Source organism: Macrobrachium rosenbergii, chromosome 41 (assembly GCF_040412425.1).
Source record: "Macrobrachium rosenbergii isolate ZJJX-2024 chromosome 41, ASM4041242v1, whole genome shotgun sequence".
NCBI classification, from domain to species: Eukaryota; Metazoa; Arthropoda; class Malacostraca; order Decapoda; family Palaemonidae; genus Macrobrachium; species Macrobrachium rosenbergii.
The window spans coordinates 47,901,203-47,927,407 of NC_089781.1; the positions used below are offsets into that span (position 1 = coordinate 47,901,203).

General features: G+C 41.4%; 1 protein-coding gene across 1 annotated transcript in view; it reads left to right on the forward strand.

Moving 5' to 3' along the window:
• The window catches only part of Hmgs (hydroxymethylglutaryl-CoA synthase), a gene marked incomplete at its 5' end in the record, with an annotated part of 657,494 nt that overhangs the window by 311,792 nt on the left and 319,497 nt on the right, over nucleotides 1–26,205 (forward strand). The window contains one exon of the mRNA XM_067084337.1: nucleotides 9,052–9,090. Coding sequence (XP_066940438.1) covers nucleotides 9,052–9,090 — 39 coding nt within the window. The remainder of the gene's footprint in view (nucleotides 1–9,051; nucleotides 9,091–26,205) is intronic.

Sequence of the window (26,205 nt, forward strand, 5' to 3'; positions counted from 1 at the left end):
TAATATTAAAGCCATGTAAAAATATTTTCCTTAAAGCAGATTTTGTTGTAGTAATAGTACTAGTGGCCAGTCCTTTCTCAAATAATGATCTGAAGAAAGAGATTGCTAGATTCGTGGTCATTATCTGAGCCTGAGATTCCATTAGAAATAATGCTAACTTTTTAACTGCTGAGTCATATTGTCTAAGTGTAGATTCCCTCTTATCTGATTCTATGAACAGTGTATTAAGAGGGTCAATGTTAGCATCTTTCTGAGCTGCAAACTTCATGAAGTCCATAAAGCTAGGGCACTCAGAATTCTTGAGGAAGCTGACACAGTCCGAGTTTGCACTACTTGTGTCAATCTTGGATTGGGAATCTGTTTGTGCCGGAGCTTCAACTCCAGTAGAAGAGGAAACCAATTGCTCTTCGGCCAGTTGGGTGCCACAAGAGCTACTTGACCTTTGAATGATCTGAGTTTGTGTAAAACTTTCAACAGTAGGTTTATTGGTGGAAACAGATAGATCCTTTGCCATCTGTTCCAGTCGATTGACATTGCATCTATGGAATGAGCTAGAGGGTCTAGATTGGGAGCAACGTAACATGGAAGCTTGTGGTTGCTCTCTGTGGCAAACAGGTCTACCTGGAGACCTGGTACCTGAAGACAAATCCACTCAAACGATGTCATGTCCAAGGACCATTCCGACTCCAGCGGAGTTGTCCTGGATAGAGAATCTGCAATGACATTTCGAACACCTGCCAGGTGGGTAGCTGACAGGTGCCAAAGATGTTTCCTTGCCAGAGAGAAAATTGCTATCATTACTTGATTGATATGGCTCGACTTGGAGCCCCCTCTGTTTAGGCAATGTACAATTACTGCACTGTCCAGCACCAGTCTGATTTGAATCTGTCTGGCTGGACGTAGTTTCTTTAATGTTAGAAAAACTGCCATTGCCTCTAGAATGTTGATATGGAACTGGCGGAATACTGTCGACCATGTTCCTTGAACTTTCTTGTGTTGGGAGTATCCTCCCCAACTGCTTGGGGAAGCATCCGTATGGATCACTAGCGATGGAGGGGGAAATTGAAGAGGCACTGACCTTGACAAACTCTTGACTGTTGACCATGGTTGAAGCCTTTTCCTCAACATCGGTTAGAGACATCTTGTCCTCAATTCTGCTGTTGGCTTAGAGACATCTTGTCTCTGTTTATATCCTTCAGTCTGGCTTTCAGTAACAAATCTGTTACTGAAGCGAACTGAAGAGAACCCTAGAACTCTTTCCTGGAGTACGACGAGGGCTATTTTGTTCTTGAGGAACTGCCTGGTAGCTTTGGCTATTTCCCTCCTTTTGGCTGGCGGAAGTGACAGTTTGTGTGTGTTTAGGTCCCATTGGATTCCCAACCACTGAAATTGAGCAGCCAGGACTAGACGGGATTTCTTCCTGTTTATTTGGAAAACCCAAGTATTCCAGGAAGTTGATTACTGTTAGATTGTTGCTTTTCGACATTCCTTGGCGTTGGATGCCCAAATTATCCAATCGTCCAGGTATGCGGCAACATAATCCCTTGAGCCCGTAGCTCTTGGACTAATGTCTCCGCCAGTTTGGTAAATATTCTGGGTGCTATGTTGAGCCCGAATGGCATGACTGAACGAGTATGCTTGTTTTCCTCGTCTGAACCCTAGGTAAGGAGAGAAATTTCTCGCAATCGGGACATGATAGTGTGCGTCTGAAAGATCTACAGAGGTGGTGATGGCCCCACGGGGAAGTAGGGTCCGTACCTGTGAGATTGTAAGCATGCGAAACTTGTCGCATTGAATGTATAAGTTGAGACGAGACAAGTCTAGAATTACTCTTTGCTTGTCTGAGTCTTTCTTTGGGACAGTGAACAGACAGCCTTGAAATTTCAAGTGCCTGACTTTCTTTATTGCCTTCTTTTGCAGAAAGTCTTTTGTATAGTCCAGTAATTCTTTGGATGGAGGTTGATGGAATCTGACTGGCGGAGGAGGTCCTCTGCTCCAGCTCCATCCCAGACCTTTCGAAATTATGCTGTGGGCCCTTGGACTGTAGGTCCAATGGTCCCGGAAGAGATACAATCTCCCGCCTACCTGAGGAGGCTCATTGATTGGAAGAGGACTTACTCCCTCTGCCTCCTCGGTTCCTCTCTCCACAGGAGAGGGTCTGGACGCTGCTCTACCTCTGTAGGCGGCTCTGGCTCTACTACCCCTCGCATGTCTGTTGTATCCTCGAAACGCCCCTGGTTTTCAAACGAGCGTTGAAAGCTGGGGACGTCACGAAGGCTGGCAGGAGCAGGGGCTTGCTGAGCCGGCTGCATCAGGACGTGCTGCTGTTGAGGCTGAGCCTTAGATGTGGAAGGCTGGCCGATCTGTGAGACCGGTACCTCCTGAAGCACAGTCTGAGCCTGAGGCTTCCGATAGCTCTGGAATCTCCTGAACCTCTTCCTTTCCTTAGGTTGAGGTCCGGAGGTCTCAGAGAACTTCCTTTTGAAAGGAAGACCCCAGCGAGAGCGAAGACTCTGGTTTGCTCTGGTTGCCTCAGCCAGGACATTATTGACCTCATCCTCTGGGAAGAGGTTAGGTCCCCAGATAGAACTCTCTTCATGAGTCTATTGGGCTCATGCCTGATAGTGGCGTCGGCAAAGATGTGCTTTCGGCAGTTCTGCCTGTCTCGCCACCACAAAGTCATAAAGGTCCGATTGGAAGGATGCCAATAATGACTTTGTGAGGACCTGAAACAGAGGTTCGTCTGTATAGGTTAATGCAGTCACCTCTGAGATGGTGATGGAATGAAGGGAGCGACTCAGCCTGCACCTAGTCTCAAACTCCGTCTTCAGCAGAGCATCCGGAATCCTGGGAAGTTGTTCACTGAACAGGGTGGAGGCACACTCGGGATCGAGTTTCCCCACCGTGAACGTTGCCGGGCTCCCACCCAACATTCCGAATCTCCGGGAAAGAGAAGGAAGTGGGATCTGTCTCCGGAGTTGAGGCAGGGTTTGCCCTCTATTCCAGCCTGAAGGGTCAGCTCTGCAATCTTAGTAGTGCAGGGGGTAGGGATGGAGTCCCCTACAGAGAACATCGTGAAACTTCCTTTAAAGGGAGTAAGTTTGGTGTTCTCGCACTCCCAGTCAGTGAGAGCGCGATCAGGGGTGGATTGAGCTTGGTCCCTAGGAAAGATGACTGTTTCTTTCGGGACCTTGTATCGGATCTAATCCAGGCTTCCTCAGTTAACCTGGCAAAGCCTGGATAGGGAGGCACTAGGTCTGGTGGAAAGAACTCTGGTTCTTCCAGACGACGAGTGCCCAAGCCCTCTATGGTCAGAGTGCCATTATGCAGGGGGCATGCAAGAGCCAGCCGCCACGGGTTCCCCTTATCAAAGGGGGGCAGTCTGGAAGCATCCGGGACAACATGTGACTGCTGTACTGCTCCGGATTGGATGAATCCGGAGAGCAAGCTTTCCTGGGCCTGCATCCTTTGTCCAATGACACCACTGACTGTCCAGAGGTCTCTAAGCTTGTAACAAGCTGAGAAGAAAGATCTTGTAGCCTAGCTTCAACCCTAGAGTCGAACCTCTGCATCAGGAGGTCGGCAAAAGCCTCAGGGTCAAAGTTAGGCTGTGGGGGATTAGCCTTGACACTCTGGTTCTCGACCCCTTTGGAGGGGAGTAGCCTTACTTGAGGACGTCACTGGTTTGGGAGCCAGTGACGACCTTAAGGGAGCTGGTGGATTAGACCTTTGAGGTCTAGAAGGACTTTGGGTAAGTCTTTCTTCTTCAAGGATTTCACCTTGGGGATAACAGACCGAGATCTGTCCCCAAGGATAGCTGGTTTGGAAAAACCTTGAAAAGAAGAGAAGAAGATGGAGAACTAAAAAAGAGATCTAATTTCAAAACTTCCCCCCTGCCTCACTTACCACCTTACCTTCTACCTGATGGTCATCTACGCTCATCGGTTCGAGGTGGATGTTGATGGCCACTACCTCTTCCGCCACCTCTTCGCACAGATTATCTTCTTCTGGGGGGTTCGTCTCTTCCCGATCCTCTCTCAATGATAGGGGCCCACTTCCTTGGGCACTGCAGCAGAGATCCATGCTTCGGATAGAGGAGATTGCAAATCTCCTCCGACAGTATGTAGGGGTTGCCAGGCGCAACATTTCTCCCAAATCCGCCGACCCAGGTCTTCAGGGTCGACAGCAAAGAGTCCCGGATTGATTGGTTAGACTGGAAGAAAGGTAGGACTTACTAAAATATTCTCCAAACTTCCAATTATATCGTCATATATCCATCCATATGAATCATTAAAAGAGACTAAAGGTTAGCAGTCTCTTGTCACATACCGACTCATCTCTCACCAGCTCGTAAAGAGCGTAACATATCTCACAGCCGTCAGGGTGCCAGACGACCAGGTCCCCAACATGCACCGCGCAGCTGGAGTGCGACGGCACACCTCGTGTCCACAGGGTTGCTGGAGAACGGCCGTGCACCCTGCTCCTGACAGCGTACCATCTGTAAGTGGAATGGCGGTACATGAGTATCATCAGCAAGACCCACGTCCGCGAACTAACTTAACAGATTATGGATGATGGTAGCATCAGGCAAAACCACCGGAATTGAATCCGGCAGCAAAAGATTTAAAATAGATTTATGCTGATGGAATGGTTAACTAATATTTAATCTGTACAAGCAATAAACTCTATGTTACTGCTACAGAATGACTTGTCTACTAAAACTCATTGTGTCACACAAAATGGAATCCGTGTTTGAACGAAAATCTTAGTGTTCGCATATGGCCCATCTCTCAAAATGCCCAGGGCAGTAACCAAATAATGGAAACCGTAAAACATGCCAACCAAACCATACCCACGGAGTGGTTAAATGGACAATAACGAGAGATCCGACCAGTCTGGCGGAGACTCCGCCGCCTCAAGCAGATTGCATCCCTGGGACTAAGTACAGCTATAAACACTAAGTCTATCATATCGTAACTCTTATTCCGCCCGACGGGAAAAGGTAGGTGAGTGGCGGAAACCCGGCAGAATGGCAACCAGGTCAGGTGGATGCACCCTCCGGAAGCCGAGTACAATCTCCTATCACGGAGGTGCTGAGCATAATAAGCAATCGGTTTTCCTCTTATGAGGATGTGCCCAGGTTGCGTCGCCAAATTCTAATCGTTCAGGTAAAGAAGGACTAGGCTAAATACACGAAAAAGCCTGGAGCATAACCTCCTGTTCCTAGCCTATCTTCCAAAACCAAAACTTTTTTGGTCTGGTCAGGAAGGCTAGGATGGGTGCTACAGGTGTGGGGAGAGAAGAACCTCGTATAAATCTGGCCTCACCCTCCAAAACCGAATCGGTCTGGTCAGGTGGCAGAGGTATGAATTGAGGAGCCCTCACTATTCTAACCTCACCTTCCAAAACCTAACGGCCTGGCCAGGTGGGCTAAGAGTGAAGGAGGAACTCTCTCACTAGCCTAACCTCACCCTCCAAAACCTAACGGCCTGGTCAGGTGGGCTAAGTGTGAATGAGGAACTCTATCACTAGCCTAACTTCACCCTCCAAAACCGTAAAACGGCCTGGTCAGGTGAGCTAGGAAGCCTGAGCATCGTGTAAGAGCGCCTATCATGCCAGCCTAACCCTCCAAAAACCGATCACGGCCTGGTCAGGTAGGCCAGGCTAGTAACTACCAAACTGATAGAATTAAAAACCAACCTTGTTATAGAGCAAATAATATATAATATAAAGTTAACCACCCATGATGTGAGTTTAGCCTAAATATATTAAATATATACATAAACATAAATGATTAGGTGGCAGAGAGGGCCAAACAACAACTGTATGGCACATTAGGTACCAAGATGGCCTGCCTCTGACGCCAAATCACATGCATAAACTAATCCAGGAATGGACATGTCATCCATCCTTATTCACATTAGCTATAATCATGATAATAATAATACCCATCGAGAAGGCACCAACCCGCTGGTGGAGGAAAGGAAACTAATAAGAAGACTCAAAATCTATGATCAGAAAAAGGAGCCTAGCTCATCTGTTTAGCCAATGTACAAAGCCCTGAAACAAAAGTTCCTTTGCCTCTAAACCAGCGACATGATATTTTCAATTTCTCCAAAATATGCTCCAAAAACCGAAATGGAGTAAATGAAAGTATCTAGCAGAATTTCGTTCTGCTAACGATAATGCGGAGACTGAAGGTCGAAAACAAAACAGTTTACCGTTTGGCAGTGTACCTGGTAAACATATTTTATGTACAGATCATAAATACTGTGCCTCTCACGTTTAACAAACCAACTAGAAAAAGTACTCAACTTAGATGGTGTGAAATCCTTGTGGGGATGCCATGATTAAAAAAGCAGAATAGGATAAAAATCACGCAGAAAAATGAACGGTGTTCTCGTGTTTGTGCTAAATTTTGGAATGAAGATGGTGGGTCTTGGAGTGGTAGGTGGCAACATCGGAAGGTGCTGGGTTGATCGGCACACCCATGTTGGGGCTTTGAGAATGGAGAAATCTGTTGGGCAAAGCATCTGTGATAGTGGCTACCACTTGTCCCCTTAGTGCATACCGACACCTTTGTGGTGATCGATCCAGGGTAGTAACCTGGCATTATGGATAGCTTTTTCTCTGGTATATTTAGCAATATTTGTACCTAGAAATGTGTGCTATTGGAACCATTTCACTGGGTGACACATGATCAGGTCTTATCTTATACAACCATAATGAATTTAAGAAATTTTATACAAATGGATATTGATATATATATATATATATATATATATAAATATATATATATAAGATCCATATATATATATATATAGATATATATAATATAATATATTATAACATTTATATACATATATTATAAAATAAATATATTTGTTATATATATTTATTCCATTGATCATCTATAAAATATTATTTCTTTATATGTAATCTTCACAAATATATAAATTTCAAAGATTCCATAGGCATAGAACAAAGGGTATTGTTTTATATTGATAAGTTTATATATATACAATAACTGAAAATATCATTATCATATATAAATATTATATATGACACCCAATAATTCAGGGCTAATTGTATAATGCCCTATTAACTTCTGAATTCTCATAGTAATTTTTTTGTTATGCTTGTAACTTTTGGATATGCTTGTAATCCAATCTGGTAGATCCAAATGCAAGAAATTGAAACAACACTGTGAATGCTGGTATCAGGAAACAAACCTGTCACTGTAACCACAAGGATTGTCACCTTGCCAACCTTACTGAATTAGGATAAAAGTCTATTACCTTCAATTTACATATACCTGATTGTTTTCAGATATTGTTTTTAGAGCTTGAATAGAACCATCCTTTCCATCGAGTTAAAGTGGGCAATCATTTTTATTTTTTTATGAAATGTATATCAGTAGAATCTACTGTCACTGATTTCCAGACAAATGTAATTCTAAAACATGTTTTATTTTTCTTAACTTCTCTTCTTTTCCTCTTTTTGGATATGCTTGTAACTACTATAACTGTAAGATAAAATATAAAACATTGAAAAAATTATTCTCTCTATACAGGAAATGAACCCTTAAGCCCACTGTAATTCCAAAAAGGTCAAAAGTTTGATATAGAAATTCACCAAAAGTCTAACCTCATTGTAGATACTTCTACCTGTCATTTTCAAATTATGTATTAGAGTTTTTAGAACTATTTTGTAAAATCGTAGCAAGTGGGTTTTTTGGTGCAGCTTTTAAAGTTGAAGATTAATGTTTTTCTGAATCTATGGTCATTTATATAAAGACTGTCATGTAATTCTAATAAGAGCAAAAGCCTGATTTAAAATTTCAATTCTCAGCTCTAATAAATATTTTGAAAACAACAGGTATGAGTGTATAATATCCTGAAAAATAGAAAAATTCATCCTTCAATGTGGACTCAGGTCTCAAGGTGACTATTTGTTTTCTGATGACTGGGTTTGTTTCAGAAATACCATAAATCACAGTTGTCTTCAATTTCTTGCGTTTGGACCTTACAGAATTGTAGTTACAATGCATATCCAAAGAAGCTATTTGAATTCAAGCTGTCTGTTAAGAGGTCATTGTGGCTATTAGAATTAGTTATGTGTCTGGTAAATGTGACCAGTATTTTCTACATATGATTTCAGCCTAAAATATTTAAAAACGATTGCCCAAAAGCTAAAATGGTGAGGATATTCTTGTCCACCTCTCATAAATATATCTGAAAACATTTTGGTATGTGTATGTATGATTAACAAGGAACTTTTATCCTTCTCATGGTCAGGTTGGACAGGTGACTCCTTGTGGTTACTTGAAACGTGAGTTTGTTTTTTTCTGGTCCCTCAATCACAGTCTCTTCAATTTCTTATGTTTGGATCTTATGTGGCTTAGTTACTCTTCTGGTATCCAAAAAGTGCAAAACAACAAGAAGTTTAAGAATTATTGTCATTTGGCTTAGAAAGATCATATGTGTCTGCAAAAAGTCCCAGTAGAAACTACATTTAATCATGATATATATATATTTATATAAAAATATATTTGATATTATATTATGGGTAGATTAAATTAATTATACAAATATGTTTGTAAAAAGAATTAAATATATCTATGATATCAAAATATATATATATGATCCTTATATTATGCATAATATATAACGCTATAAGGATATATATCGGTATATGACCATAATATATCATATAAATATATATATATGATATATATATATTTATATATATATATATATCCTATATATTAATATCATATATATAACTATATATATATATATATATGGTATATATCCCTATTTAAATTATTTTTATAAATATATATATTTTCTGGATCCATATATAACACATCCAACAGACACATATTCATCCATATCAGTGTATTTGTTTTTGAAATTTTATTTTAGTAACACCATATAACATGTGTATTGGTTTTTATGATTTTATTTTAGTAAATCCTTTTTTTATTTGTAAATCCCAGATATGCTGTGTTGTTGCTGGAGATAAAACAGTGTATGCAAAAATGCTTAGTTTCCAACTGGTGGAGCTGGTGCTGTTGCCATGAATTTGGTAATCATGCAGGTTCTAATTATGGAACATGACTAATGCATCTGCCTGCTGTTGTTTGTTAATTCTTTTCCTGCTATGCACAAGCCTTTGATTCACAAATGAATTAATTTGTCAATGTTGGTATGTTAGACCAGTTTCAGAATTGATAATGATTAGCAGTGAAATTCAGTAAGACAACATTTTTGTATTGTCACCAACTATATTTTTACGTTGGAATTTTCTTGCTCCTTATGAGTCCTTTCAGAATTGTTATTCCAAAAACCATTATGTCTAAGAGATTGAGTTTTCTTCCACAAAATACAGTATATAAAGCCAACAAGAGATTGAGTTTTCTTCCACAAAATATATGAAGCCAACAAGAGATTGATCTGTATCTAGGAAATATATGATGCTGGCATAAATGCTGAAACATGTTAGATCCCTGATCATTAAGGAAACTGAAAATACTGTGTTGATAAAACAGCCAAAGCAGAAACTACATGTACAATGATGAGGTTAAGTACAGTATAGGGATGTTAAGCATCTCTGAAACCCAGAATATTTAATCAGTAATTCCACTCAGGTGCATGTTATTCCTAAGATAAAGTCAATTTGATATCAGGTGATTTTGTGGTTTAATGTTTGTGATTATAAAAAAGGGATTTTGACAAAGGAAAAATCTATTTCTGAGGAAGGTCCCGTGTCACCCGGTGAAATTCCATTTTCTAGCATTATTATACCTAGAAATTCGTGCTGTAATGGAATTTCACCGGCTGACACGGGACTGAACTCAGAAAAGTCAAGTTTGTGCAAGTAATATTTAATAAATGAAGTAATGAACCGAATAATAATTAATATGTTTTGACCTAGGAAAGGAGTGTGGGTTTGCCTTTTTAATGAGGGACACTACAGTCATTCTCAGCCCTTGTAGGGAGAGTGGTTAGTTATGCTAGGGTGTAGGAAAATAGGACCCTTAGGGATATTTACCATGCTTGAACTGGGCATAATGTCTTGTCTGCCAAATTGAATTTTTTTATAGGATATATTTCCTTTTTAAAGGATCCTCATCCTTGGCCAGGAATGATGGGCCAGGGGACAATAATAACTGATGACCAGCTGTTTGTGTGATGTATTGTCCCCTCCTAAGAGAGCCCAGTTCACTAATACGAGCTCCTGATGCTAAAGCAATCAAGATCACCTTTAGTAGCGTTGTGGTTGTACTGGGTCTGCTTAATTGAGGGGTTGATAGAAGTCTAAGCACCTTGTTCAGGGACCAAGTAATTGGAAGCCCTTTGGAAGTAGCCTTTGTAGAGCAAAAGACTGCAGAAGGGAAGTGACAACTTCTGTACTGGAGTCAATCCCGAATCCATAAACCAAGGGCTCCGTCAATGCAGCTGTGTGTGCCATGACTGTTGTAACAGCAAGGCGTTTGTCTTCAAAAGGGTATATAAGAAAAATAAAAAAGTGTTTCTACATAAATCTCAACTGGGCTCTCAGTATGGATATAATCTAACAATATCTTCCATATGGACTGTTACTGCATTGTCGGACAGATGATGTCCATTATTTTTGCCTTAGGTACCTTGCAATGTGGGTGAGTAATTTTCATGATAGATATTTAAAAAATCCATACGACAAGGTCTCGGCCAAGAAAGGAGGATGCGTAGACGACTTTCCCTCCTTCCCTTCTATTTGGGATAGAACAGTGGACGATGGTGGAATTGATCTTTTCGTCCAGTGTTGAAGTAATAGGAACCAGTGCCTGTTTTGCCAATTTGGGCTATTAAGTAAGTTATTCATTTGAAGGTTAGAAGTTTGCTCAAAACCTTCGAAATCTGGGACAATGGAAAAAGATATCATTCTCCCCTTGTACCAGTCTTTAGGAAGGCATCTCTTGCTGTTGCTTGACTGTCCAGGTTTGGAGACACACATATTAGGGGTTTGTGATTCTCGTATGTGGCAAACAGGTCCACTTCCGGTTGTGCAATATATGTTGGCTATTGTTTGAAAAGAGTTGTTGTCCAACATCCACTCTGTTGAGGCTGTCGTTTTCCTTGATAGAGAGTGTGCTATTACGTTGAGAGACCCTCTGAGGTGAATTGCAGACATGTGCCACTTCCTTGCTTGCGCCATCTGAAGGATGGCTAGCATTATCATATTGAGAGGAGGTGAACATGATCCCTACCTCTTGGTGCAGGACATTGTAGTCATGTTGTCTATCTCTTCTGGAGGTTTGAGTTTTTTGAGAGACAAAAAGACACCCATCAGCTCCAGGAAATTGACATAAGAATTCCTCAGAGTAGCTGATCACTTCCCTGCCACCTGATGATCCTCCCAGTATCCCTCCCAACCTGTCAACAGATGGCATCTGTGTCACCTGTTTTGTCACTTGTACAGATGGCCTAGGTGTCAACTGACATGCTTTTGCCAGAGATTACTCTTTTTTCTTCCAAAGTTGAAGCATTTGTTCCCAACTTTAATTGCAATCTGAGTATTGGATCTATTACTGATGCAAACTGCAGCAGGCCCATCCTACGTTCTAATTGCCATCTGGAAACTCTGGGCTGTGCAAGGAACCTTTTGAGGACTTGCCTTATTCTGTTTTGAGTATGATGGGGAGAGACAACAGGCCGTGAAAAGTGTCCCAACACAGTCCCAGCCACTGGAAGTGTCTGCTGGGCGTGAGGCGGGATTTTTTCCAATTTATTATAAAACCTTTTGCCTGTAGTCTGTTGACCATTGGTCTCAGGTTTTTCAAGCAGTCTTTTCTTGTGGGCCCCAAGATCAACCGGTTGTCTAGGTAGGCTATTAGTTGTATTCCTTTTTGTTTTTTCTCGAATGAATACCATTGCTAATTCTGTAAAATATTCTTGGAGCAATGTTTAGCCTAAAGGGCATGACTTTGAATCTGTACGTATCTTTCCCTATCCGGAACCTTAGGAAGGGGTGGAAGGAAACGGCAATAGGGACGTGCCAGTATGCATCTTTCAGATCTATAGATGCTGTCCAAATCCCTTTTGGAATGATTCAACATACTTGGGCAACAGTAGTTAGCTGAAACCTTTGGCCAACAATGTACTTGTTGGCGAATATACGCATTTTTCTCTATGGGCCCCATTAACAGGGCCTTTCTGCACATATAAATAATGCTGTCCCCCACAGGGAACACTTCCATTGTCCGTGATGTTATCAAAGCCAACCCGCATCCATACATTTCCTATTGGCATCTGCCTCTTCCTCTGCCTTCGCCTTTGATAGACATTCCAGGTGTTGCTTTTCCTTTTTCCCCCGATAAGATGGTTTTTGGACCTTGTGAAAAAGAATGTCCATGTTGTTGTTGTTGTTGTTATTGTTGTTGTCCTTTTGTAGGGAATTATCCCTTCTGACCACCTACCTGTTTTTTGAGGAAAACTTTTGGGCTTACTGAAGGCTTGATATGATTTTTGATCAATAAACCTTTTTGGGATTGGGTTCTTTTGGGTTCTTTGTTTCCTGAATTCCTGTTCCCCAGAAGAGCATTCACTGTATAATTCTGTTGGTGGGCAAGATGGTTTTGAGCCACAACAGCCTCCTCAAACAGGTCCTTTCATATGGGGTTAGAATGTAATAATGCTGTGACATTGGAGAGTGATTTGATGGAGCCCTCCAGTGCTTCCATTCACGCTTTTATGCGCCATTCTAGGAAGTCACAGAGTGTTTCCTGTCGGGTTCTCATAATATTTTTGGCCTGAACAGCAAAAATTATCCTGGAATCTTCTGGAATCCTTTTGATGGCAACTTCCAGCAAGGTGGTAAAAATGTTATAAAATGCAGTCGGAGCCTTCGTTCATAAAATTCTGATGAGGCTGTCCCCTCTGAGAGTCTTCTCATAGGGGTCCCAAACTGCTTTAATGCTATATCTAAAGGGAGCTTTCCTTTCAAAATTAGTTATAGCGTTGCCCATTAATTTGGTGGAATTTCCTGAAACCAGGATGACCATGGCATATGGTTTTAATTCTGCCATTGTCTCTTGTTTTAAGTCACTACAAATTCTAAAAGTCTGTCTTCACAAGATTAATAATTTTGAAAGTGAATGGACAGAAGGCTGGGGCTACTTAGTGAGCAACCTGGGTCTTATTCAAAATGGAAGTAGAGATCAATTTTTTGTTGACCTGGTAAAGGATGATTTGCCCATTCCTTGTTGGAATATCCCAAAACTGGGATGACTGTTGCAGATGGTTTCAGTTCTGCCATTGTCTCTTGTTTTTAGTCACTATAAATTCTGAAAATCTGTCTTTTGATTAATGATTTCAAAAAGTGAAGGGACAGAAGGCTGGTTGAATGCTACTTGGTGAGCAACTAGGGTCTTATTCAAAATGGATTGTAAATCCATTTTTGTTGGCCTGGTTAAGGTGATTTCTATAGCTTTTAGTGCTATAGGCACAGGTAAGAAAACCGTTTCTGTTGGTGGTTTCTCCATGTCTGGTGAAGATGGTGCCAGGTGCCATTCTGTATTATGGAATGCTGCCATTTGTAAATTCTACATGTACAACTTCAATCATAGTTTTCTCACATTAATTACATACTTGCCATCGGGAGAAAAAATGCACATTGAGGAGTCTCGAAGTTCTATCTGTATCATCAGGGAGTAATGGAGCCCCTAATATATGTTTTGATCTGAAGTTCTGTATTCCAAACTGACCGTTTTGTTGTTTCCAGTCAATTCTAACATTAGACCTTGTTTGGGCAGCATTTTCATCCACACTCACTTTTTGGTACAGGATGCAGTACTTTTACACTTTGGGGTGTACAGTGACTGACTTACTTTCCTTTTGGAATCATGCTTTATGTCCTATATATTGCCGTTCAATTAAAAACCCATCTTTGATGGTACTCAATATCCTTACGTAATTGATAAATGCTGCAGACTGTGTATCCCATTTGGGGAGCTTGGGTCAGAATCCAACTAACTGAGCTTCAGCAACTGAACTATAACTGCCTGCTAATCAATTGGCAGAACTTCTTGAGGACACAAAACATTGTTTAACTCCAAAAACAGGTTTTGAAAAAACATTTTTCAGTCGACAAAATCCTCAAAACCTTCCCGCTTCCCTGATAAAAAGGCATGGAATTTGGGCAAGGGATCATCCTGCATTAACCAACAGAGAGTAATGGCTCCTTGGTCTTTAACAGCCCAGTTGTAAACAAGAGGAGTACTTCACTCTACTCTTTCTTTTAGGTTCTTTGTCGTTAGAAAAACTGTTTGCTGAAAATAAGGGAAGGTAAGTTTATCTTTGAGTCCATTATATACTCCATCATGTGTTATAATCATTTACAACATGATACCTTTCTGGGTTCCGACCTTTGATATTAGTTTAATACCATTGAGCTATGGGAGATCTTTCTAGGTAAATCTCTTGAAAATGAATACAGAGAAAAGCTAAATGCAAAGCTGGGGTTACCATTAACATGTTTTTAAACATGGAGTCAAATTTTGAAAGGGTGATAATTTTCACTATCACAAACCTCCGCCCTGAACAAAATTAATATCAAAAAGTCCCGGAGTGGTATGCCGTTAGCAAAATCCCGAATACACTCCCACCCCTCTAAAAAACTTATAATTGCCTATTTTGGTATTCCAACACCAAAACCCATCTAAAAATTTTTATTGTGTATTTTAATAGTTTGATCACTGAAAATACATTTAGTCACGAAAATTGTTATGGCTTCCAGTAATTAGTGAATTCTTCTCTCTAAGTTGAATACCATCTCTTTTTATTTTAGGCGATTGAGGCTCCTTATTTGTTCCACTAAAATCCATAATTAGGTGGGACAAATCTGGGACGCAATAATGCCTCATCCACTGTATCCCGTCCTTGCATGTGACCTTCAGTGCAAGTCTCTTTACTTTTTTTTTTTTGTTTTGCTTTCCCTGCAACAGAATACATGCTATGTTTTTATGTATGTTTATCCAAAAATTCATATTTACTTAATTTTATTTAACAGAGTTACCTACAATTTCTGGGCTCGACCTGTGTCCTTGTGAAATGATCCATTAGCACTCATTTCTAGGTATAAATATCTTGCCTTATACCAGATCTTTATCCACAATGCCAGTTATTATACCCTGTTTAATTTTGGACCCAAGGGGTCACCTCCTCCAGATCTTCGGTATATTTCTCCATTGAAATGGTAAGGGAGGATGCCGTTCCATTAGCCTTATTTTACCTTAGCCAACCACCACCCCGGATGCCATATTCATTCCATTTTAGCATTATTTTGGATACACCGTATTTTTCTTTGGTGTTGTTATTTTTTTCCTTGCAGCATGTCATCCCACCAGGAATTGGTCCACCATTCTACATTGAGTCCAATTATTTTGGTTTTTATTACAGATTTTTATATTTTGACTGTTATGTTATATTGTTTACCAAGGTAAATAGTTCTAGTCAGATAGATGGGCTGTGTCTGCCTCTGCCAGGCTTGACCCTCAGTCTTCGCTGGTGAATATTTCTGCTAGTTTTATCCATACCATTTCGGTTTGGAGCCTTATTTGGAGAATCTTACCCTTCCTTGGTAGGAGGTAAGGTTAGCCCGTGTCAGGAGGGTCTCATGCTTCTGGAGCTTTCCCTTGTTTCGTTTTTCTGGATGGGTGTTTTCCCCTTTCACTGGTTTCCCCCTCCCCTATTTTGGCCTTTCCGCCTGGACTCAATGGTGAGTCCTATTATCATGATTAAGCTGGAATAGGATGGATGACATGTCTATTCTTGGATTAGCCTGTGTGCCCCCGTCAGAGGTGGCCATTTGGGTATCTCCGCATCCCATATAACGGATGTTGTTTGGCCCTCTCCTGCCCCATTCTCCCTGAGTCATTTATGTATTTATACCCTTATAATTTTAGACATCTCCCATATGAATGGTTAACTTTTATTATGTTAGTGCTCCTGACTACAGGTAGTTTTATTTGATTAGGTATATTCTAGCCAGTAGCCTACTTCCTTACCCCTTCCTCTGCATTGGAGGGTTAGGCTAGTTCAGGATACCCAGGGCTTTTACACAATGCTCTGACTGAGCTCACCTGACCAGGCCGTTTGACCCTTTTGAGAACTCAAGGAGATGTTAGGTTTGTGACCCCTGTTCCTCATTCATTCTTGGCCCACCTTTCTTTGCCGCTTTGGCCTTTGGAGGTTTCAGAGAGTTGCTCTTCTCCTTCTTAGCCCACCTGGCCATGTTGGTTTTGGAGGGAGAGTGAGGTTAGAATAGTGTGCTCCTCAATTCATAGTCTACCACCTGACCATGCTGTCAGTTTGGAGGTGTGGCTAGGTTATGCGAGGTTCTTCTCCCCCTCACCTGTAGCGCAGTTCTGGCCTTTCCCCCAGACCAGGGCTAAAAAGTTTTGGTTTTGGAAGGTAGGCTGGGATCGATTTCAGGTTGCCAGTTAGATTTTCCACCTGACTGCCTTCTGTCCTTCTTTACCTGATCGATTAGATTTTGGCGACGTGGCCTGTTTCTTCTATTCATTTAGAACACCGACCTTGTGTCCCTCGGTATCTATCCGTGACTTTGGCTAGATCTTTTTCCAGAATTGCTTCCCTACTGGTTGTCGGGCTCTCGTTACCTACCTTTTTATCTTGTTTCGCTAACCACTCCGGTGGGTATGGTGGAGCGTCGAACACTGCTCACCACGGATCCTCCGCAATCACTATAGTTATGCTATGTTAAGTCTCCCCGCCAGGGTAAGTGGAAATTCGTTGTTATATCCATGTTACCACTCCGGTTAACCATGGTTTTTTTTAATTGGCGGTTTCCACTATTATTTCTGCCCTGGGCGATTGAGAGATGGGCCATCTCGGTCTCCTTTCCGCCACATTACGCTTGCATGTTTCCATATGTTTCATAACGAGATTTCGGTGGCAAATCACGGCGGAGTACCATTGGAGTATCATAGAGTACTTATTTTTAACATAATTAATAGTTAGCCATTCTTGAATAACCTATGTTTATTAGTCTTTTACTACCAGATTCAATTCCGGCGGGTTTTGCCTGATGACATCGCATGTTTCATCACCCATAAATCTGTGTTAAGGTAGCCTATTACCCGGACCTAATTCCGGCGGGCCTTGCCTTGACGATACTCATGTACCACCATTCCACTTACAGATGGTGCGTTGTCAGGAGCCAGGGTGCACGGCGGTTCTCCAACAACCCTGTGGACACGAGGTGTGCCGGTCCCACTCCAGCTGCTCGGTCCACGTTGGGGACCTGGTCGTCTGGCACCCTGATGGCTGTGAATGTGCTACGCTCTGTATGAGTGGTGGGTGGATGAGTCGGTAAGTTTTTTCCCGCTTTCCTTTATGTCTTTTTGAGTTTAATGTCTTATGGACATATACAGATATTCTCCTTTGGAGAATATTTTCAGTAAGTCCTCCTTTTTTACAGTCTGACCAAATCATCCGTGACTCTTCGCTGTCGACCCTCAAGACCTGGGTCAGCGGGTTTGGGAGGAACGTTAGTCTGGCAAACCATATGTCCTGTCGGAGGAGGTTTGTAATCTCCTCTACCCGGTGCCTGGATCTCAGCGCTGCAATGCGGCGGAATTAGCCGCCCCCTCATCGCTGGGATCCGGGAGATGACGCAGCCCTCCCAGGAAGACAACCTGTGCGGAGAGGTTGCGGAAGAGGTTGCGGCCATCAACATCCACCTCGAGCCGATGAGCGTAGACCTGGATCTGCAGGTAAGGTGGTAAATGAGGCAGGAGGCAGGGTTTTGGTAGTCCCCTTTAGTTCTCCTTCTTCTTCTTCTTCTTCCTTTCAGGGGTTTCCCAAATCCTCTTGCCTTGGGGACAGATCAAGGTCTGTTATCCCCAAGGTGAAATCTGTAAAAAAAAGACCTTAAAAGTCCCCTAGACCTCAAAGGTCTAATCTGCCAGCTCCTCAAGGTCATCACTGGCTCTTAAACCAGTGGCGTCCTCAAGCAAGGCTCTCCCCGTCCAAAGGGTCGAGATCCAGAACAAAGTAAGGCTAAACCCCACAGCCTAACTTTGACCCTGAGGCCTTTGCCGAACTTCTTATGCAGAGGATCGACAAGAGGTTGAAGACTAGGCTGTCAAGACCTCCTCTTCTCAGCTTGTTTCAAGCTTGTGACCTCTGGTCAGTCAGTGCTGTCATTGGCAGAAAGGATGCAGACCCAGGAAAGCTTGCTCTCTGGGTTTATCCAATCCGGAGCAGTACAGCAGTCCCATGTTGTTCCGGATGCCTTCAGACTGCCTCCCTTTGATAAGGGGAACCCGTGGCGCCTGGCTCTACACGCTCCTCTGCATAATGACCCCTGACCATAGAGGGTTTGGGCACTCGTCGGCTGGAAGAACTGGCGTTCTTTCCAGCTGACCTGGTGCCTCCCCTACCCAGGCTATGCCAGGCTTACAGAGGAAGCCTGGATTAGATCTGATAAGGTCCCGAAGGAAACTGTTATCTTTCCCAGGGACCAGGCCCAATCCACCCTGATGCGCTCTCATTCACTGGGGTGGCGGAGAACACAAAACTTACTCCCTTTAAAGGGAGTTTTCACGATGTTCTCGGGGGTGACTCCATCCCTACCCCTGCACCTCTAAGATCGCCTCCTGATCATTCAGGCAGGCATAGATGGCAAACCGCTTCCTCAACTCCGGGAGACAGATCCCACCTCCTCTTTTTCCCTGGGATTCTGAATATTGGTCAGGAGCTCCGGCCACGTTCACAGTGGGTAAACTTGACCCTGACTGTGCCTCCACCTTGTTCAGTGAGCAACTCCCCAAGATTCCGGAGGCCCTTCTGAAGGCGGAGTATGAGGCTAAGTGCAGGTTAGTCGCTCCCTGCATTCCATCACCATCACAGAGGTAACAGCTTTGACTTACACTGAAGAACCTCTGTTCCAGGTCCTGACGAAAATCCTCTTAGCGTCATTTCCAATCGGACCTTTATGACTTTGTGGTGGCGAGACAAAACTGCCGGAAAACATATCTTTTCGGCAGCCACCATCAGGCATGAGCCCAATAGACTCATGAAGAGTTCTGTCTGGGGACCTAACATCTTCCCCAGGAAGATGAGGTCAATAATGTTCTGGCGGAGGCAACCAGAGCAAACCAGAGTCTCCGCTCCCACTTGGGGTCTTCCTTTTAAAGGAAGTCCGCCTGAGACCTCACCTCAACCCAGGAAAGGAAGAAGTTCAGGAGATACAAAAACCCCAGGCTCAGACTGTGCTTCAGGCTGTACCGGTCTCTCAGATCGGACAGCCTTCAACCTCATCAAGCTCAGCCTCAGCAGCAGTTCTTGCTGGTGCAGCCAGCTCATCAAGCCTCTGCTCCGCCCCTTCATATGTCTCGTCCCCAGCCTTCAACGCCGTTTGAAAGCCAAGGGGCATTTCGAGGCTTCAACAGGCATGCAAGGGGAAGTAGAGCCAGAGCCGCCTACAGAGGTAGGACTGCAACCAGACCTCCTCCCGTGGAAGAGGAGGCCGAGGAGGCAGAGGAGGCAGACCTCTTCCAATCGATGAGTCTCTCAGGTAGGCGGGAGGTTATATCTCTTCGGGACCATTGGACCTTCAGTCCCTGGGCCCACAGCATAGTTTCAAAAGGTTTGGGATGGAGCTGGAGCAGAGGCCCTCCTCTGCCAGTCAGGTTCCATCAACCACCATCCAAAGACTTACTGGACTTTGTAAAAGACCTTCTTCAAAAAGAAGGCAATAAAGAAAGTGAGACACTTGAAATTTCAAGGCAGACTGTTCAGTGTTCCAAAGAAAGGTTCTCAATCAGCAAAGAGTAATTCTAGACTTGTCTCGTCTCAATTTATACATTCAATGCGACAAGTTTCGATGCTTACAATCTCGCAGGTTCGGACCCTACTTCCCGTGGAGCCGTCACCACCTCTATAGATCTTTCAGACGCTTATTATCACGTCCCGATTGCGAGAAACTTCTCTCCTTATCTGGGGTTCAGACTAGGAAACAAGCATACTCGTTCAGAGTCATGCCATTCGGGCTCAACATAGCCCCAGAATTTTTACCAAACTGGCAGATACAGTAGTTCAACAACTACGGTCTCAATGGATCATGCTGGCCGCATACCTGGGCGATTGGATAATTTGGGCATCCAACGCCAGGAATGTCGGAAAGCAACATTCATAGTGATCAGCTTTCTGGAATCTCTGGGCTTCCAAATAAACAGGAAGAAATCCGCCTAGTTCGGAGAGCTCAGTTTTCAGTGGTTAGGGGATCCAATGGGACCTAAACACACACAAACTATCTCTTCCGCCAGCCAAAAGGAGAGAAATAGCCAAAGCAACCAGACAGTTCCTCAAAACAAAAAAGCTTCCCGTCGTACCCAAGAAAGAGTCTTAGGTTCTCTTCAGTTTGCTTCAGTGACAGATTTGCTTCTGAAAGCCAAACTGAAGGATATAAACAGAGTATGGCGGAGATGAGCCAACAGCAGAAACAGAGACAAGATGTCTCTAATTCCGCCGGTGTTGAAAAAGAGACTCCGACCATGGTCAACAGTCAAGAGCTTGTCAAAGTCAGTACCTCTCCAATTTCCCCTCCATCATTAGTGATCCATACGGATGCTTCCCTAAGCGGATGGGGAGGATACTCCCAACACAAGAAAGTTCAGGGAACATGGTCCACTGTGTTCCGCCAGTTCCATATCAACATTCTGGAAGTAATGGCAGTCTTTCTAACACTAAAGAAACTGCGTCCAACCAGACTAGATTCATATCAGACTGGTACTGGACAGTGCAGTAGTGGTACATTGCATAAACAGAGGGGGCTCCAAGTCGAGCCATATCAATCAGGTAATGATAGCAATATTCTCTCTGGCAAACAAACACCTTTGGCACCTGTCAGCTACCCACCTGGCAGGTGTTCGAATGTCATTGCAGATTCACTATCCAGGACAACTCCGCTGGAGTCGGAATGGTCCTTGGACAAAACATCATTCAAATGGATTTGTCAATCAGGTTCCAGGTCTCCAGGTGGACCTGTTTGCAACAGAATGCAACCACAAACTTCCGTGTTATGTTGCTCCCAACCTGGACCCTCTAGCTCATTCCACAGATGCAATGTCAATCGACTGGAACAAGTGGCAAAGGATCTATCTGTTTCCTCCAATAAACCTGTTGATGAAAGTTTTACACAAACTCAGATCATTCAAAGGTCAGATAGCACTTGTGGCACCCAACTGGCCAAAGAGCAACTGGTTTCCTCTTCTTCTAGAGTTGAAACTCCGGCGCAAACAGATTCCCAACCCAAAATTGACAAAATAGTACAAACTCGGACTGTGTCAGCTTCCTCAAGAATTCAAAATGCCCTAGCTTTATGGACTTCATGAAGTTTGCAGCTCAGAAAGATGCTAACATTGATCCTATTAATACACTGTTCATAGAATCAGACAAAAGGGAATCTACTCTCAGACAATATGACTCAGCAGTTAAAAATTAGCATTATTTCTGAGGAATCTGAAGCAAGCTCAGTAAATGACCACGAACCTTGCAATCTCTTTTTCAGATCATTATTTGAAAAAGGACTGGCCTCTAGTACTATTACTACAGCAAAATCAGCTTTAAAAAAAATATTTTTACATGGTTTTAATATTAACCTTAACAGACTCATATTTTTCATCAATTCCTAAAGCATGCGCTCGTTTAGACCAGCAACCCATCCTCACAGGTTTCCTGGTTCTTAAATGGGGATATTTTTTATTATCAGATTCTGATAATCACACACACACAAACACACACACACTTATTACAGGAAGACCTTATTTTTAATTAGTTTATATTAGGTGCTATATTGAATTTCTATATAAAAAAAAAAAGTTACTGCTCCTGTCTGAAGAAAATCCTACATTAATGATTATTTTATGATTGACTTAATGCAGGAAGAAGTTTGCAATAGCTCCTCACAACAAATTTCCATTGCCATTGAAAAAATATCCATTTGGTTAAAAATAAAAACTTGGAAATTAACACATCCCCCAAGATCCACAAGACCTGTCATTTTGCCCAGTCATAAGTCAATAAAGCCTATTAATGAATAGAAATAGGTAACCGTATAAAATATGATCTTTTTTGAATCATCAAGGTGGAGGAACTATTTTACTAATCAATAAGGCCATCAACTGGAAAACAGATCTTGTATTTCTTTTAAACATCTCTAACCCAGATTCAGTTCCAAAAGTTTGATATTGACAACCTGTTCCTTTGCTAATTTTTTACATTATATGAAAATTTCTTTCTCTGCAAAAAATAATGAGGAAGGTTAATATAGAAATCACCTTTTATTAAAACAGCCAAACTCATATCTAATCACCTGTTTTCATTTTTCTGACATGATTCTGAAATTCCTCTACAGGCATATTCGAATCAAGATTGTCCTTGTTTCTCTCCTCCCTGTCCAAATCATTTATTTACTATCTTTAACAATACTGGTAACAAGGAAGCTAATGGGGCTCCCCCCTAACAACTGACTTATTTAATAGCCTCATACGTTTCAAAACTGAATTTCTTGGGTCAGGCAAATTTGCTTCACAGCCTTCTCCTGAAAAAAACCATGTTGCCTTTTGTCTTCCTCAATAGCTTGCTGTAGACCATGTATATTATTTGAAATTGATGTTTAATTTATGTTTTTACATATTTTGAAGAGGCATGAAGTGCCTAGGATCTTAATTATACTGCATGTTTTTTAACAGATGTTTTCTTGAGATAATCTTCATTCATATAAAGTCCATCAAAGTTCTACATAAATTGCATAGCTTTAATGTATCTTTGAGACTCATTACAATAGTTTTATTTGTTTATTTAGATGATTAAAATAAGTAATATGAAATTAATTTCTCTGATATAATCTTTCCTTGGACTTTTAAATGATCCAAAATACTCTGAAAAGGGAAAATTGATCTTCCCAAACAGCATTTCTGAAATAAAGAATAAGGGCTTCAAACTGTTCTAAAAGCCGACTCACCTTTATCCCCCTGATAGCCACCTAGTCTGGCTGGGGTGGAAGCAATTTATGGCGGTTTAATATCTACAAAGATTTGAAAGTCCTTCAATTCTGATGTGCGGGGACTCGATGACAAATAATTATATACATCTCTTGCCAAACCTTCAACACTTTTGGAAGATTAAAATGTCTAAGATGCACATAAATGGAAAGAATGACAAACACACCCTTTAAAATAAATAATGTATTTTATATCTTCTTTTAGACTGAGAGTAACCCCAGCTTTGCTTTTAATATTTTTTTAGGCATATGTTAAGATACTCGAGCATTAGGGACAGAAATATCCCCTGAATTGGCTATTTCAGACATTGACATCCCTCTATCCCCATCAGAAATAAATTTTCCTTTGTCAAAATCCCCATATCTGTAACACTGTCACACGGTTTCCTGGTTCTTAAATGACTTATTAAATTGGCATCAGACACTTTAACGAATTATGTACATACTCGAGTCTGTTAAAGAAAACGTTATTTCTAGTAAGTCTAGCCTCAGGGGCTAGAATTTCTGAACTGTCTGCTCTCTCTAGAGAACCGAACCATGTTGATTTCCTCCCGTCAGGAGAAGTTCTGTTGTCTCCGGATCTCAAGTTTCTAGCAAAGAATGAGGATCCACAAAATAGATGGTCTCCTTGAAGATTATTCCTTCCACAGGAACTATCTTTATGTCCAGTTAACACTTTAAAAGCTTATTTAAATAGAACTTCTAATAAATTTCAGGCCCTCTTTTTGTTAGGGAAAATGGAGGAACCATTTCCTTTCATAAAGGCCATCAGGCAACAAATACTATATTTCATTAAACAGGCAAACCAGTTCAGTACCTCAGGTACATGATATTCGGGCGTGGCCATAAGCTTTAATTATTTTCATAACATGAATTTTGATGACCTTAAAAAAGTATATGGGCTTGAAATCACCAACAGTGTTCAAACGCCACTATCTTAAGTCTCTAGAGGCTCTTAAATATTCCACACTAGCTGCAGGAAGTATCTGTTCCCCCAGCCCCAGACTAGTTTATGTAACAAGTTTATCCTATTGTTTGTATTTCTCTGCCTACCTGCCTGCCAAACTTGCCCTGCCTTCTAACCTTTAGGTCAGGCCTGCTTCACAGCCTGACTCCTGGCCATTCATGGATATCCTGTTTTAAATCTTTTGTTAGCCTTAAGTGTCTTGGTGTTGGTTATTTTATGATTTAGACTGTGTGCCTTATAATGTTAATTATGTTTTTAATACGAATGTTTTTACTTATTAAAACAGTAATTTTCTCTTATAGTTTTATTTAGCTCCATTAAGGTAATTCTTAGAGGGCTCCACCAAGCTTTTGTATGTCTGATTCTCTGTTACTATTTCACTGGGTGACAGGTCGTTTAGAGAAAAGGATTTTGACAAAGGAAAATCTATTTCTGGGAAGACCTGTGTCACCCTGTACTTCCTCTTCCCTCCCGAGTGGCATACCAAGCTTGGGGTGTGCTAACTAATGAATATGGCGGCCTTGGTGGTTGGCTAGGTGCGGAGGGTAAGGCTTTTGGAACTATCTCCTCCCTTTTAACTTTTGAGAATGGAGAAATCTGTAGGATCCAAGATCTGTGGTAGTGGCAACCACTCACCCCTTGTGCATACAACACCATCTAATGGTGTTTAAGATCCAGGGTCGTAACCCTGGCATTATGGATAGCTTTTTCTCTGGTATATTTAGCAATATTTATACCTAGAAATGAGTGCTAATGGATCATTTCACTGGGTGACACAGGTCTTCCCCCAGAAATAGATTTTTCCTTTGTCAAAATCCCTTTTCTGAAACCAAGACAATATGGGGATAAATCTCAACAAGCTAAGGAGAATGGGCTGTAAGCAAGGAGAGGCATCAGTGAGTATTCAGCACCCAAGAAACAAAGAAAAGTGAAACAAATAATTGTTCACGATACTTGAAACCACAAAATGAAAATTCAAGTAGGTGAATTAAGCGCTGGAACTGAACTAAGATGTTACCTATAGGTTGGGTAACGTCAACCATAAAGAAAAAATGACCTGTCACTGTTTCTGGAAATTGAGTATAGACTGCACTGAAAAGCCTCTTTCTTAATCATTCACTACAGAAAATACTATCTTTTCCATGTCAAAATGATACCTGAAGTCCATTCTTGAAAAACACTTAACTTAGCGCTGAAATGTAGAAATGCTAAATGAGAACAGAATTTGTAGTGAGTAGCACAAACACTTCTTGGGGAAGGCTGAAAGCTACCAGGCAAGGGAGATTTTCCATTCTTTTCTGCCCAGTGTGAGGTGTTGGGTCATTTCTTTTTATAAGAACCTATCGCCAGCAAAGAAATATAGTTCACAATATTATTTACTAATTGAAAAAATGGGATATCTTATACTGCATTTATATGATTATGATATTAAGGAGATTTGTGGGTGAAGTAGCTAATGGATGGAGATGGGACATCCAGAAATATAACTTGGTGATTATAAAGAATGACATTTTCATTATGGATGTTTAAAATACACCTTAACAGTATTTCTTACGGGTGATGAAAGGTTATACGCCATCTGAAATTGTATTCAGAATAATTTTTCATTAAGTATGCTTCAGTGTCTTTTTCCTAGCTTCCTTAACTTTTTAAGTGTTATGATATGAGGTTTCCAGAATTAAGTTTAATTCAGAGAAGACTAGGAACACAGATACTAACATATCCTTCAGCTTTTACGGTAACAACAGGCCTCGCACATTGGGAGCCTATTTTAAGAAGTCGTGCAATAGGTAAGTTGTTTCAAAATAAACACTTCAGTAGCCACTAAGCTTAACAAACCTCAGTTAGTTAGTATATATCATTTATCACCTATATTATTAAGATAGTTTTTTTTATTTTACTAGATTACCTTTCTTGAAGCAATGCATTTTGTGGATATATCTCTTGAATTGAATGATAAATGTAAAGAACAGGTTAGTTTATGCTATAAATTTTATGGAATTGTTTGTGGTTGTGGAATATCTTAAATAAATATTCAAGCATAGGCTATACTATAAGGTATTTATTACTTAACAAATTTTCCCAATTATCCTGAAGTATATGATGAGCTACTGTGCTTAAAGTTAGCTATCATTCAAGGTCTTCTTATCATCTTTCTATAG